General features: G+C 50.3%; 4 protein-coding genes across 4 annotated transcripts in view; 2 read left to right on the top strand and 2 right to left on the bottom strand.

The window, feature by feature from the left end:
- Positions 1 to 2,016, top strand: part of LOC131886300 (uridine-cytidine kinase-like 1) — a gene marked incomplete in the record, with an annotated part of 2,359 nt that extends 343 nt beyond the window's left edge. The window contains 1 exon segment of the mRNA XM_059234588.1: positions 1 to 2,016. Coding sequence (XP_059090571.1) covers positions 1 to 1,710 — 1,710 coding nt within the window.
- Positions 2,017 to 2,104: 88 nt separating this feature from the next.
- LOC131886301 (splicing factor 3A subunit 3-like) lies at positions 2,105 to 4,214 on the bottom strand. Its single transcript, XM_059234589.1, has one exon. It carries the CDS (start codon positions 3,853 to 3,855, stop codon positions 2,161 to 2,163), a length of 1,695 nt encoding a protein of 564 aa, XP_059090572.1. The 5' UTR covers positions 3,856 to 4,214; the 3' UTR covers positions 2,105 to 2,160.
- A 4,065-nt stretch (positions 4,215 to 8,279) lies between these two features.
- Positions 8,280 to 9,593, top strand: LOC131886794 (uncharacterized). The gene has a single exon (XM_059235198.1). The coding sequence runs from the start codon at positions 8,280 to 8,282 to the stop codon at positions 9,591 to 9,593; it is 1,314 nt and encodes a 437-aa protein (XP_059091181.1).
- A 79-nt stretch (positions 9,594 to 9,672) lies between these two features.
- LOC131886790 (alpha-1,3/1,6-mannosyltransferase ALG2-like) lies at positions 9,673 to 11,549 on the bottom strand. Its single transcript, XM_059235193.1, has 4 exons — positions 10,882 to 11,549; positions 10,575 to 10,782; positions 10,315 to 10,506; positions 9,673 to 10,215 (listed from the first exon to the last, which is right to left on the bottom strand). The coding sequence occupies exons 1-4, from the start codon at positions 11,170 to 11,172 to the stop codon at positions 9,698 to 9,700; spliced, it is 1,209 nt and encodes a 402-aa protein (XP_059091176.1). The 5' UTR covers positions 11,173 to 11,549; the 3' UTR covers positions 9,673 to 9,697.
- Between the last annotated feature and the right edge of the window lie 488 nt (positions 11,550 to 12,037).

The following is a 12,037-nucleotide window of genomic DNA, read 5'->3' as shown; positions in this document are numbered from 1 at the left end:
ATGGCGCGGGTTGAATCTGCGGCCGACTCGCCCGGGCCCTTTTCGCCGGGTTTGAACGGCCAGCTGACCGACGAAGAGTTGGACTTGCCCGAGGTGGAGCCGAGCAGCTCGGAAGACGGCGAGGATGACCTGGCCGAGGACTTGTGCTTGTCGGCCATGCGGCTGCACGGGCGGCCTAAATCGGCTAGTGCCATCGCGCACCCGGCCGTGTCGCTGTCCACGCACCCGCTCATGGAGTTGGTCAACGCCACGCCGCCCTTTCGCCGTCAGCGCACCTCGTCCACTTCGGCCTCCATCAGCACGGAGCGCGAGCCCATTATCCGGACCCAAAAGCGCACCATCTACACGCAAGGCCGGCCGCCTTGGTATAACGCCTACGGCCAGATGAAAGAGCCTTTTGTGATTGGCATTTGCGGCGGGAGCGCCAGCGGCAAGACCACCGTGGCCCAGAAGATCATTGAACAGCTCAACATCCAGTGGGTGACGCTCTTGTCCATGGACTCGTTCTACGATGTCCTCAGTCCGGAACAGCACGCCATGGCCGCCGACAACGAGTACAACTTCGATCACCCGGATGCGTTCGACTTTGATCTGTTGTGCCAGACGCTCCAGCGGCTGAAAGAGGGCAAGAAGGTGGACGTGCCCATCTATAACTTTGTCACCCACCGACGGGAGACCAAGACCGTGTCCATGTACGGGGCCAACGTCCTGATCTTTGAAGGCATTCTGGCCTTTCACGACAAGCATGTGCTCGACCTGTTGGACATGAAAGTCTTCGTGGACACGGACTCGGACATTCGGCTCAGTCGTCGCCTCAACCGCGACATCAGTCAGCGGGGGCGCGACATCAAGAGCGTGCTCAAACAGTACGAGCTGCACGTGAAACCCGCCTTCGATTACTACATTGCGCCCTCCATGCAGCATGCCGATATCATCGTGCCCCGCGGCGGCGAGAACGAGGTGGCCATCAATCTCATAGTGCACCACGTCCAAAATCAGTTGGAAAACCGGGGCTTTCGTCTCCGGGAGAAGCTGGCCACGCACATGGCCGATCAGCCCCTGCCCGACTCGCTTCAAGTGTTGCCGTCCACCCCGCAGATTCGCGGCTTGCACACCTTCGTTCGCAATCGGGACACACCCCGGGACGAGTTCATTTTCTACTCCAAGCGCCTGATCCGACTCGTGATAGAGTACGCCCTCTCCCTCCTCCCCTACGAGACCGTGGTGGTGACCACGCCCCAGAACGAGACCTACGAAGGCAAGCGATCCAGTGCCAAAAAGATCTGCGGCGTGTCCATTCTCCGGGCGGGTGAAACCATGGAGGACGGGCTGACGGAGGTGTGCCAGGATATTCCTTTGGGCAAGATCCTGATCCAGACCAGCCGTGAGACGGGAGAACCCGAGCTATACTACTTGCGGCTGCCCAAGCACATCAAGAAGCATAGAGTGATTCTCATGGACGCGACCGTAGCCACGGGTGCGGCCGCCATGATGGCCATCCGCGTCCTCTTGGACCACGACGTACCCGAGGAGAACATTTATTTGGTGTCTTTGCTCATGGCCGTGTCCGGGGTGCACACGATTGCTTATGCCTTCCCCCGCGTGAACATTGTGACAACCGCCGTGGATCCCAAAATCAATGAGAAGTTCCACGTCCTCCCGGGGATTGGCAACTTTGGCGATCGTTATTTCGGCACAGAGCCCATGTAAATCTCGTGATTAAGCCATACATTTATTAGGGGTCACTCGCCCGGATGGGCCGCCGACATTCGATCCAACTTCCATGAATTGAGAACGCCGTCTGGCGGAACGAGAGTCGCCCCATTGCCAAACCACCACGTTGATGTATTACGCCGCCCCGAAGGTCGCCAATGGTTCCCTCTCTATATCTGAAAGAACATGAGACGATGAAGTGTTCAGTCGTTATATGTTAAGCAAGAGTGTGTTGTTCTTTTTTCACGTACTAATGGAATCTCGAAAAATATTAAAAAAAAAAGAAAAAAAACTTAAAATGTGTATGAATTTACCTCACCGCTGACTTTAGCTCGTTCGGTGGACCACCAATTATATCTACTAAACTAGCTGAAGGGAGTCTCGGAATCAGTTAATGCTAGGCCCCTAATGGCTTTTCTCAATTTATTTACATGAACTTGATCATCATCACAAAAGTCCCTGTCGTTTGAGGTCCTCGTAAATCTTCTTGTTGACCACGTTCCCTTGGGAGTCCTCGAACTCTTCTTCGTGCTCGGGTTTCCAGGCCTCGTCCTGCTTCTGAGACTTGAGCTTCTCCCACAACGACATGGCGTCTTCGATCTGCGTGACATTAGCAAAGTGCGCCGTGTTGGGAATGCCCAAGCAGCGCATGCCGTGGGCGTGGCGCCACTCGGCGAAATGCCGTTGGAAGGCCTTGGGGCCTTTGTAGGGATAGTTACCGCAAATCTCGCAATTGTAGGTGATATTCAGTCCGTGGAGTTTGTACAACCAATACGGAATGGGCTTGCCGTCCCAACCCAGGGGCAGCTTCTTGGGGTTGTAGATGACATCCTCGTCGTTGTCCTCCTCGAGCTCCTCTTCGGACAACTCCTCGTCCGACTCGTCGCGCTCCAAATCGGTGCGGGCTTGTTTGCGTTCCACATTCTCCTGAGTGGCCGCCCGTTGTTCCGAGAGCAACTCGGCGAAGCGATACACTTGGGCCTCGAGGGCCGCAATTTCCCGTTGTTTGCTCAACGCCTTGGCCCGCTCGGCGGCTTGGCCTTTGGGCTGGGTTTTGACCTTGAGCTTGGGGTCGATGGCGTCCAGGGTTTGGCCCTTGGTGGCGAAGAGACGCTGAGCGCGCTCCTCGAGCGTGCCACCGCACTTCAGACCCAAGGCCATGAGGCCGGACTTGAGACGGTTCAAGCCCAAAGGACACAACTCCTGCCAGGTGGAGAAGGCCGAGAGATCGAGATGGGCGCTGGAGGTGGCCAAGGCGCCACCGCCGGCGGGTTGTTCGGGCGACCAACCCGGAAAGTCGCCCTGAGCGAATTTCACCTCGAACTCTTGGCGAACACTGGCCATTTCACGCGGCACGTCCAACAGAGGTTTGGCCCGCCGCACATAATCGTGGCAGTAATCGAGCAAGGCGTGCAAATAGGCCTTATAGTGGGCGCCCTTGCGCTCCTTGGGGATGTCGAACAAGCGATCGAATTGCATCACGTAGGTCATGTAATCCACGCGCTCGACGCCCTTCAAATTGACAAAGAGCTCGTACACCTGGTGGAGGTCCAGGAACTTGCCGTAGCCCTCTTCGTCGGAGAATTCGATCCAGCCATTGGTGCTGGGGTCCTCCAGGGCGTGTTCGCGGGTCCGCTTCAACTCCTCGAACTCGACCGACATGGGCACGGAGATCTGGCCCGGATGCGAGCGGTGGAATTCTTTGATTTGTTTGAAGCGGGCGTAGAACTCCTGGAACTCGTGCGGGCCGGACAATGCGGCCACCTCGTCTTTGCGTTGGCCGTCTTTGTCTTCGTAGATCTCCTTGAGACGGCGGGTACATTCCAATTGGCGGTCCAGCATCAGGCGGATCCGGTGCTCGCCGTTCAACGTCTCGCGATGCGTTAACGGGCGGGCGTTCTGCGGATGGCCACTAGGCCCACCCCCGCCGCCCAAGGCCGTGTGATTGGCATTGCCGCCGCTGGCGCCGCCCAGACCGGCCGCGCTCAGGCCTTGAGCCAAGGCTGAATGGGCGGCCACCGTGGCAGTGGGCGCGGGTGTGACTTTACCGGCTTGCAGGATAAGTGTCTCGCCCACCATGGCGTCCAAAAGACGCTCGCGTTCCTCATGGTAGCGACGTTGTTGCTCGAGCAACGACTCCATCCTCCAGCCTTAACCGTCCCAACCGTCTGAACCGGCCCCGACTTGGGTGATTCGGATGCGCGGGGAGTGCGTATAGCCGGCCCGGGGGGGTGACCTCAGCAACCAAAGGTTAGGTTCGGCCTTTTTTCATGGAAGTTTGACCAAGTCTGGCGGAATTAGCGGACGAGTGAATGAGTGATGAATGGATTTAGATGAATGGATTTGGATGGATGGATTGTTTTGGATATCTGTTCAATGTTCCTTTGTTGTGGTTTATGGTTGCCTCATCTCAGGGTGACTAGATTGGCAATGCTCCGCTGGACTCCTGGACCCAGTGGTGATCATTTTTTGATCTCTAGCTACTATAGCATGTGGGGTCATGTCGGTTAATAGGCCCAATCCCGGGGTTGTAGGGTGGGGTCCTTATAGTTCAGCCCAATTAATTTATATGGCCAATAGATTCGGCCCTCAGCTTGGCATTCCCGCATGAACTCGTCACGCCCGTCTGATCACCAACGTTGGTCCCATTCGCTCCAACCTAGCGGCCCTTAATTCCAACCTCAGACAGCCCAAACCAATGGCAAAGGGGCATGGTAGATTGGCCCATAAGCTACTCTAGACGGGTCATGCACGCCATTTCTTTTCCGGACATTATGTGACCTGTGTCACTAATTATCAGGTCGGCTAAATAATGCAAATAAAAATGGCAAAATAGTCCAAATGCTTCTGGTTCAATTTAGTTTTTCTAAAAGAGCCAGTAGCCCAATGATGTAACCACAAAATGCCTGGGTAAGCTAAATTTCAAGAGCAGATCAAAAAAGGGTGCCCAATTTTTCTCTGCCCGCGCACCACTCTATTGGATGCTTATAGCAGGCCTTATTTCTTACTTAGAATGTGCCCAGCAGCCAAAGCCCAAATGATTCAAGCATGCTAGGTTACTAAAAAAACTCTGATACTGTTCGTTTTGAACAAAAGCTGCTTGTGTCTTGGCCAAACCTATGTCCTTAAGTTTTGCATCAACTGCATTGTGCTGGTGAGTAAGCATTCCCAAGTGCAAATAAATAACCTGTGCAGCCTGCCTCAAAAAAAGTTTGAGTTCCCGCCTTCAATAGTAAGGCTACTATTGACACATTGAAGTAGCAGCTGCACGATGAAAAGCAGCACAAATTTTGGGAGGTCATTGGAGCACTTTTCAAAACAGTAGAGGTACTAAAAATCAAGATATTAATCTCAATATTGGACAATAACAGTTTCTAAGGTTTCAAAAAGTTAAAAAAGCTAAAATACGAAATTCTAAAATACAAAAAAAAACAGCTGCAAAACGGCTTTTTTCTTCTAAAATTAGTTTTTATGCATGTTAATAAGTGACACTTAGACAGTTTATAAAAATACATACCAGCATAAACCATTCCTTTAATGGATAAAAGAACTGAACCTTCAATTTAATCCCTCAGCAAAGAGATATGAAGCCTCAAAAGTAGGACTGATCTCTCAAAATTTAACGATGACGTCATCTTCCTTTCCCGCTTCAAAGAGTCAATAGTAGGGCCTAGAGACCCTCCTCCCTAGTAGGGTCTTGGAAGATTCCGTGAGAAGGAAAAGTTAGGGTTGCCATCACAGACGAGAAGTTTCTAAACTTCAATGTCTCTGACAACTACTTTGCAGGTACATCCACATTCAAATGCATGATTACGCTAATTTAAACAAGATACGCAATAAATCAGGATTTAACGTCGGCAAAGTTTATTACAATAACGGGGCATTTTGGCTTCTTTCCTTCTTCCAATAAAAAAAACAGACGATCTTGAAGTTTTCAAGCGCATGCAAGCTCAACAAAGTAATCGCTGAGGATACTGAAAATAAGACAAGGAATGTGCTCCTTTTCATTATTTGTGCCGTAATCATTTGAATCTGAAGTGCGTTTGTCTAATTTTACAACAAATTGTGCCCGTTTGATGTGTGCTTGCTGGTGTGACAAAGCACTGGCTACATTTATAGTGAAGTGAGAGGAAATATGTGGGTGCAATGGTGTTAGTCTCTATTACCAGATTAGGCTTCAAACCTAGAAAAAAGAAAAGGGTCTAGAAAAATTTACGAAATTTGCTGGATCTATGAACGCATTATGATATTAACTACTATACAGTAAAAATCGGATATAAGAGCAGCTTTGGGGCCATGAATTTCTGCTCTTATATCAGATGTGCTCCTATATCCGATGCTCCAGTTCCGCGGCTCCAAATGCAAAACTGATGACGGAAAACATATTTTTAAGCTATAACTTGATGTAGTTTTATGGTCCAAACAGAATGCAACCATAAAAATCGAGAAAAATGAAACAAAATGCAAAGAGGGCAGTGTGTTTGGCTGTATGTTTACGCAGTTTGAAAAAAATAAACAAGAGTTTCCACAAGAAGCACGCTTGAGTCCTAACTTTGTGGCACCCTCTCGGTCAAGCTTATCTTGGACAGCTTGTCAAAATCGGTAAGGAGCTTTTGCCTCTCCTTGATGGAAAAAGTGGTTCTCGTGGCAGAAGCCATTATGTATGACTGTTTGTTTTTATGAGAAAGGAGCTGAAAACTTGCTTTTATAAAATAGCTTAACCAGTTTCCATCGAAAACTCCATTGTGAAGCGCGGGAAATAAAAAGAAATATTTTGCCACCTTCAATTCTGCTCTTATATCCGATTTTGACTGTATTGAGCCTCATGCCGAAGGATCCCTTTTTGACTTTGGTTAGTGTTTTGCCTGTTATTTGTTCCAGTTATGGCATTTTTTGATGGATCCTGCAATTTTAATGTCTTGAAAAGTCTCAAATACCAGATGAGGCTTCAAATCTGAAAAGATAGGGTCGATATATTTTTTTTTACTTTGTCGGATCTTTACACGCATTCAGTACGTAGGTTCAATATTTCAAGTAACAGGCTAATTTAGCTCTAGGGGCATTCCACGTCGCAAGTGGGCACATATTTTGACAAAATCACGGCAAGTCAGCTCTGATTTTGCTAATTTTTGGCACACTGGTTTTTTGACGTAGAAAAACGTCATAGAACGAGTTACTGGTGCCTAGGCCAACCAGGGCGTATTCTATGGCCATGTCCACTTTGGACCAAACCACTCGGCCATCAGTGTTTGAACAGCCATAACTCTGGCTGCAGTTATCCAATTGAGATGAATTTGGAATCGATATGCTCCTGGGACAATGGCCTTTTGATAGCATTATTTCAAACCAATGCATCAATTGAAATTCGGCGTGTCATGGCCCTATTTGTCCTTGACCTTTCCAAAAGCGCAGTCCGGACTTTCTCATTTTTTTGTGTGTGGATAGTTCTATGTATGTTCTTGATAAATGGCAAAAACATTTGTCTCCATAAAATGACGCAATGATTGAAGTTTGTTATGGCAAAAGCAACGCCCCAAAACTGATTGTAAACCTCTCTAAATATTCAATCAGAAGATCATCTCCATGCTTCAGTTGTTGTCTTTTGTAAGACTTTTGAATTGATTTCAAGCAATTATTGATCAATATTTTTTGCCACCATGTGCGTCTCTGTTGATGGCTGGTCATTTTATAATGACGTTCTACTGAAGTGGGCCAATGCTAACAGCCTTATTACCAAATTGGGCCAAATCCAGCAAGCTGTACAGATATTTTAGTTGTGCAAAGGAAACCAAACACTATTGCTAGAAACTTTAGGTCATGGCTCTGTGTTCACAAGTTGCTGAAAAGGGAGTTTCTGGTCACTTGTGACACATGTCAGAATTGGCTTCAAGCACTTTCCAGTCAAAATCATACTTTGAATACTGGTTCTCATGAATGAAAACTGTGCTCAATAGCTGGTTGTCTCTTTACATGTAGTTTATTCTAGTTCAGATTTCAAAAAGTCCATATTGTCCACACCTTAAAGAAGTTCAATATTTAATCATGCCCTCCTGTGCCACAAGGAATAATAAGATTGCTCAGTATGTCATTCCAACGAAAACTCTAGTCTTTCAACTCTGGCTCTAGTTCCCATTTCCGGCTTGTTTGCTTTACATTGGCTTATGGGCTGGTTTTCGTTGGTTGAAATCCATTGGAACTTTGGTGGGCCACGTTTGTTCCCATCAGTTTCAATCTGGCCCAGAAACAACTAGAGCCATGAGATTTGATTTAGTGCCCGGGACTGGGCCTAGCCGGCTCCGGCCAATAGGACGGCGAGGAATAGAAGGAGGACTAGGCGCGGCCTAGCCTTCATCCCGTGAGGGATTAGGCGGGATTGGGCGGGATAGGTCATATTTCAACAACATGGCTGCCACTTTGCCTAGCCAAATCCAATGATCGTTTTTGGCATGACCCACAGATTTCCAATCATAACAAGTCCTGGAAAAAGCTTTTCAAACCCCGGGCTCACCCTCCCCTACACCCTCCCCATCCTTACCAATCGCTGGCCCTTCAGTTCAAGTAGGACCATGGGCGTGTCAGACCCGCCCACGGCTTTTTTCCGCGCTCTTACGCTCTTAAGTCGCGATTGGGACGAGCGCGTGCGGGTCCTCAGTGTTCAAACCTCGGCTTTAGGTCCCGGGCACGTGATCGGCGGGTCCGAACCGGCCGAACTGGCCGAGGACATGTTGGAGGCCGTCCAAGCCATGGCTCAACGGGTCCCGCAGGTCCAGACCCAATTACGGCGCGACACGCAAGATTTGCACGCCTTCTTGGACGCATCGCGGCTTCAATGGCAAGAGTTGCTGCGAGAGCTGGCCCAATACGAACAATGGGCCGGGCAGTACGGGTACACGCCCCAATTGGCCGCGTCCGACGTGTCCGACCCGTCCACCTGGACCTGGGACCAAATCCTGGCCGATTATTCATCGGCTCGGCCCAATGAACCGGCTAACCTGCCGGACTCTGAAGAGGCGGAGAGCGCTCCGCCCACCATTTTCGAGTCGGGCGTCAGTCAAGGCGCCTTGCAGGCCTTGGGATATACTTTCAAAGAGTCCATTCCGGCTCCGGCCTGGGCTGAGACTGAGGCCAGCCGCCCGCCCCCGGAGCCGTCAGCCGCTCCACCTTCGGCTCCGCCCTCGGCTCCGCCTTCGGCCGGCACCCATGGATCGTTGGCCCTAACCTCCGACGAGGAGGATTCCGGACCCTTGCCCATCATGAAGAAACCAGCGCCGCTGGTCGGGACCCCAGATCCGTTGTCGCGTCCCGGCGACCAATCCCGCGTCGAAATCACACCCGGGTTGTTTGTGCGGAAACCCAAGACCAAAAGTGCGGATCCGCCGCCCCCGCCGCCTCGTCATATGGCCCCATCGGGCCCGCCACCTGAATTCCACCACCCGATCGAAGACGCGCTCACGCCCCAACGTCCGGCCTTGACGGTGGATATCCAGCGGATTTTGGCGCAGGCCCGACGGGCTGAGCCCAGGGTCCCCCCACCGCCCGCCCATGCCCGGACGGAACGCATGGATGAACTCAAACCCCAATATCCTGCAGCCAAGTCCCCTTACGGGCAACGGTGGTCACGGCTGCGGGATAACGAGAATGTTCAACCCGCCTCGTTTCAGGACCCGGACGATCTCACGCCCGAAATGCCGAATTTATCGTCGAAAAAGGGCCAGCAATTGGCGCACATGAGCGCTCAAAAGCCCCCCACCCGCCCTCACGTCATCGAGTCGGGCGCTAGTCCGCCCTTGAATTCGGATTTGACGGCCAGCCCGGGTCCGCCCCAACGACCTCAACTTCAAAGCGAGGCCTTGGGTCAAATTCGCGACCGTGTTTGGTAATTCTTTATCCGATTATTCCATGAAACCTACCCTTTTCCATTTTAAATCAGACGATCTCCCGAAATATATTTGAATGCCATTCACCCGCACCAATCATAGTTTAATTACTCTCGTTCAAACTGAGAACATTCCTGGACGATCCGATCGAGTTTGCCGCTGAAAGCTCCAAAAGAAAAGTTCTCCATGACTCGCTTGCGTCCGGCATTGCCCATCTTGACCTTGAGAGCCTTGCCTCCCTTCACGATATCGCTCATGGCTTCGGCGAAGGCCGCTGGTTGGGGATCGCACAGAAAGCCCGTCTCGGCGTGCACCACGGTCTCCTTGGGGCCTCCATTGTTAACGGCAATCACGGGTAATTGACAGAACATGGCCTCGATGGGCACGATCCCGAAATGCTCGCCGGAGGGCGTGTACAATAGGCAATCACAGGTGCGAAGCAAGCGGAGTTTTTCTTGATCCGACAAATTCTGGCGAAACTCGACGTGCGCACTCAATTGCATCTCAAGCACGATGGTCTCGAGCTCGATCAGATGCTCAATGTTCTCCGTCACGCGAGTGTCGTAGCCACCCGCCACAATCAGTTTGATCTTCTTCTTCTTAGGCAGGGCACGGGTGACTTCCGCTGAAAGAGCAATGCCAAGGCCTTAGTTAGTAGTTCAAGCCTCTCTTCATAAATGGAATGAAACTTTTTGCTATGTGGTCAATCAAAACCGAATCCTACCGAAAGCACGAATAGCCAAAGGCAGGTTCTTTTTCCGCTCAAAGCGGTTAATCGAGAGGAAGTTGATCGTGTCCTCATCAGCCACAGAGTGCCTCACGGACACACCCACTTCGAATTGAGCCGTGTTCAAGGATGGGTAGAGCACCTCCGGTTGAACATTCAATCGTTTGAATGTGTCATGGAATACGCCAGCTACATAAGAATATGGCATTGAACATGGAACCCCCCATCGAAGCCCGGTGTCATTATGCTTTCATTACCCGTGAATTTCGAGTTGACCAAGACAATATGAGCCGCACCCGTGGTCACCTCCTCGAGCCAATCAATGGGCGCCCGATATAATCGCTTCAACAAGGACTGTCGCCCGGTGAGCAATTGATCCGGGAAGTGACAATAGAAGATGATCTTGGCCGTGGATAGGGCCAACAAAATGGGGATGCAGACGGATATCTGGTCCACAATCACCACCTGTAAAGCGGCCAATCAAGATTGATCAATGGACGATTGTACTCAGAAGGGTGGGTGGGTGAATGGATGGATTTGATCATTCATCATGCAATCACTTGCCTCGGGCTCGATCCCGCTAAAGAGTACAAGCCACAGGGCGGCGTAGATCATGCGCAAATACGCACACAGGGCCATGCATCGGCCGAAGAGATGTCTGGGTAACCAATCGCCGACGGCCACCACGTCCAAGGTGCCATCCTGGGTCTCTTCGAAGCAATGCGCCGGGTCATGGTGAGCCGTGACAAAGTGAATCTGATGCGAGCGCGCCTTCAGAGCCAAACCCGCGTCCACGACGAGCCTTTCAGCCCCGCCAATTCCCAAATCCGGATGGAGGAACACCACCCGCACCATGATGTGTCTCGGGAGAAACCCAGATAATTCGTGCGCTAAAGTGAATTAGTATATAAAACGGAGTAACTGGGAGGGCTGGAATTGGAGGCCCAGAATGGCTGAGGGTGTCCGATGAAGGACTGACGGATCACATGAGCCTTGATATAACGGGGGGGACCATTGGTTGGGTGGGTGGGCTGGGTTGATGACGGCGGGTGCCTCAGTTCTTGGGGCAGCGCAGATTGTATAGTGATCTGTCAAGTGGACTAGGTTGCGGGATTTCAGCGGAATCATATTGCGCGTGAGCTTGTCACGCGAGCAAAATAAAAGAGTGGTAATTTCAATATCTTCAGAATGACCGGGTGGTTGGTCAATAAACAGGAGCCATAGAACACAAAAGAACGTAGTCATCTCTGACAGGAGCCAACAATCTGCAGCCGCTAAGGAAACAATCAATGGAACAAGCAAGCGCCCAGTTCAAGTGAGGGCTGAATGTGGTTAGGAGTCGGAAAGACAGTTTTGTAGGTCAAATTAAATTTTGAACTGTTTTGGTAATTTTAAGGCAACAAATAACTTATTCGCGAATTTTAACCACAAAGTAACCTAATCCCAACGATTTTGAGGAAAATTGGAGGTATTTTGTCATGTTTTAGTAAGATTTAGAAGAACGACAATGCAAATGAAGTTTCTTACAGACCATTTTTCCTAAGAAATCTGTAGGATGAAAAAATTTCATTCATGTCGTTTTTTGCAATGTTTCCATTTCTAGCGAGTTTCTTTATTGTGACCATTATAAGAATGCATGTTCTGGTTAGCATCGATAAGTAATTGAGTGTGCATTTTATTTATTTGTTTCTAAGAATTATGCCGTATGTTGCCTGTACGT

The sequence above is a fragment of the Tigriopus californicus genome, chromosome 9 (genome assembly GCF_007210705.1).
Source record: "Tigriopus californicus strain San Diego chromosome 9, Tcal_SD_v2.1, whole genome shotgun sequence".
Classification (NCBI taxonomy): domain Eukaryota; kingdom Metazoa; phylum Arthropoda; class Copepoda; order Harpacticoida; family Harpacticidae; genus Tigriopus; species Tigriopus californicus.
Note: the sequence above shows the minus strand (reverse complement) of the source record. Positions and strands in the feature narration are given on the sequence as shown.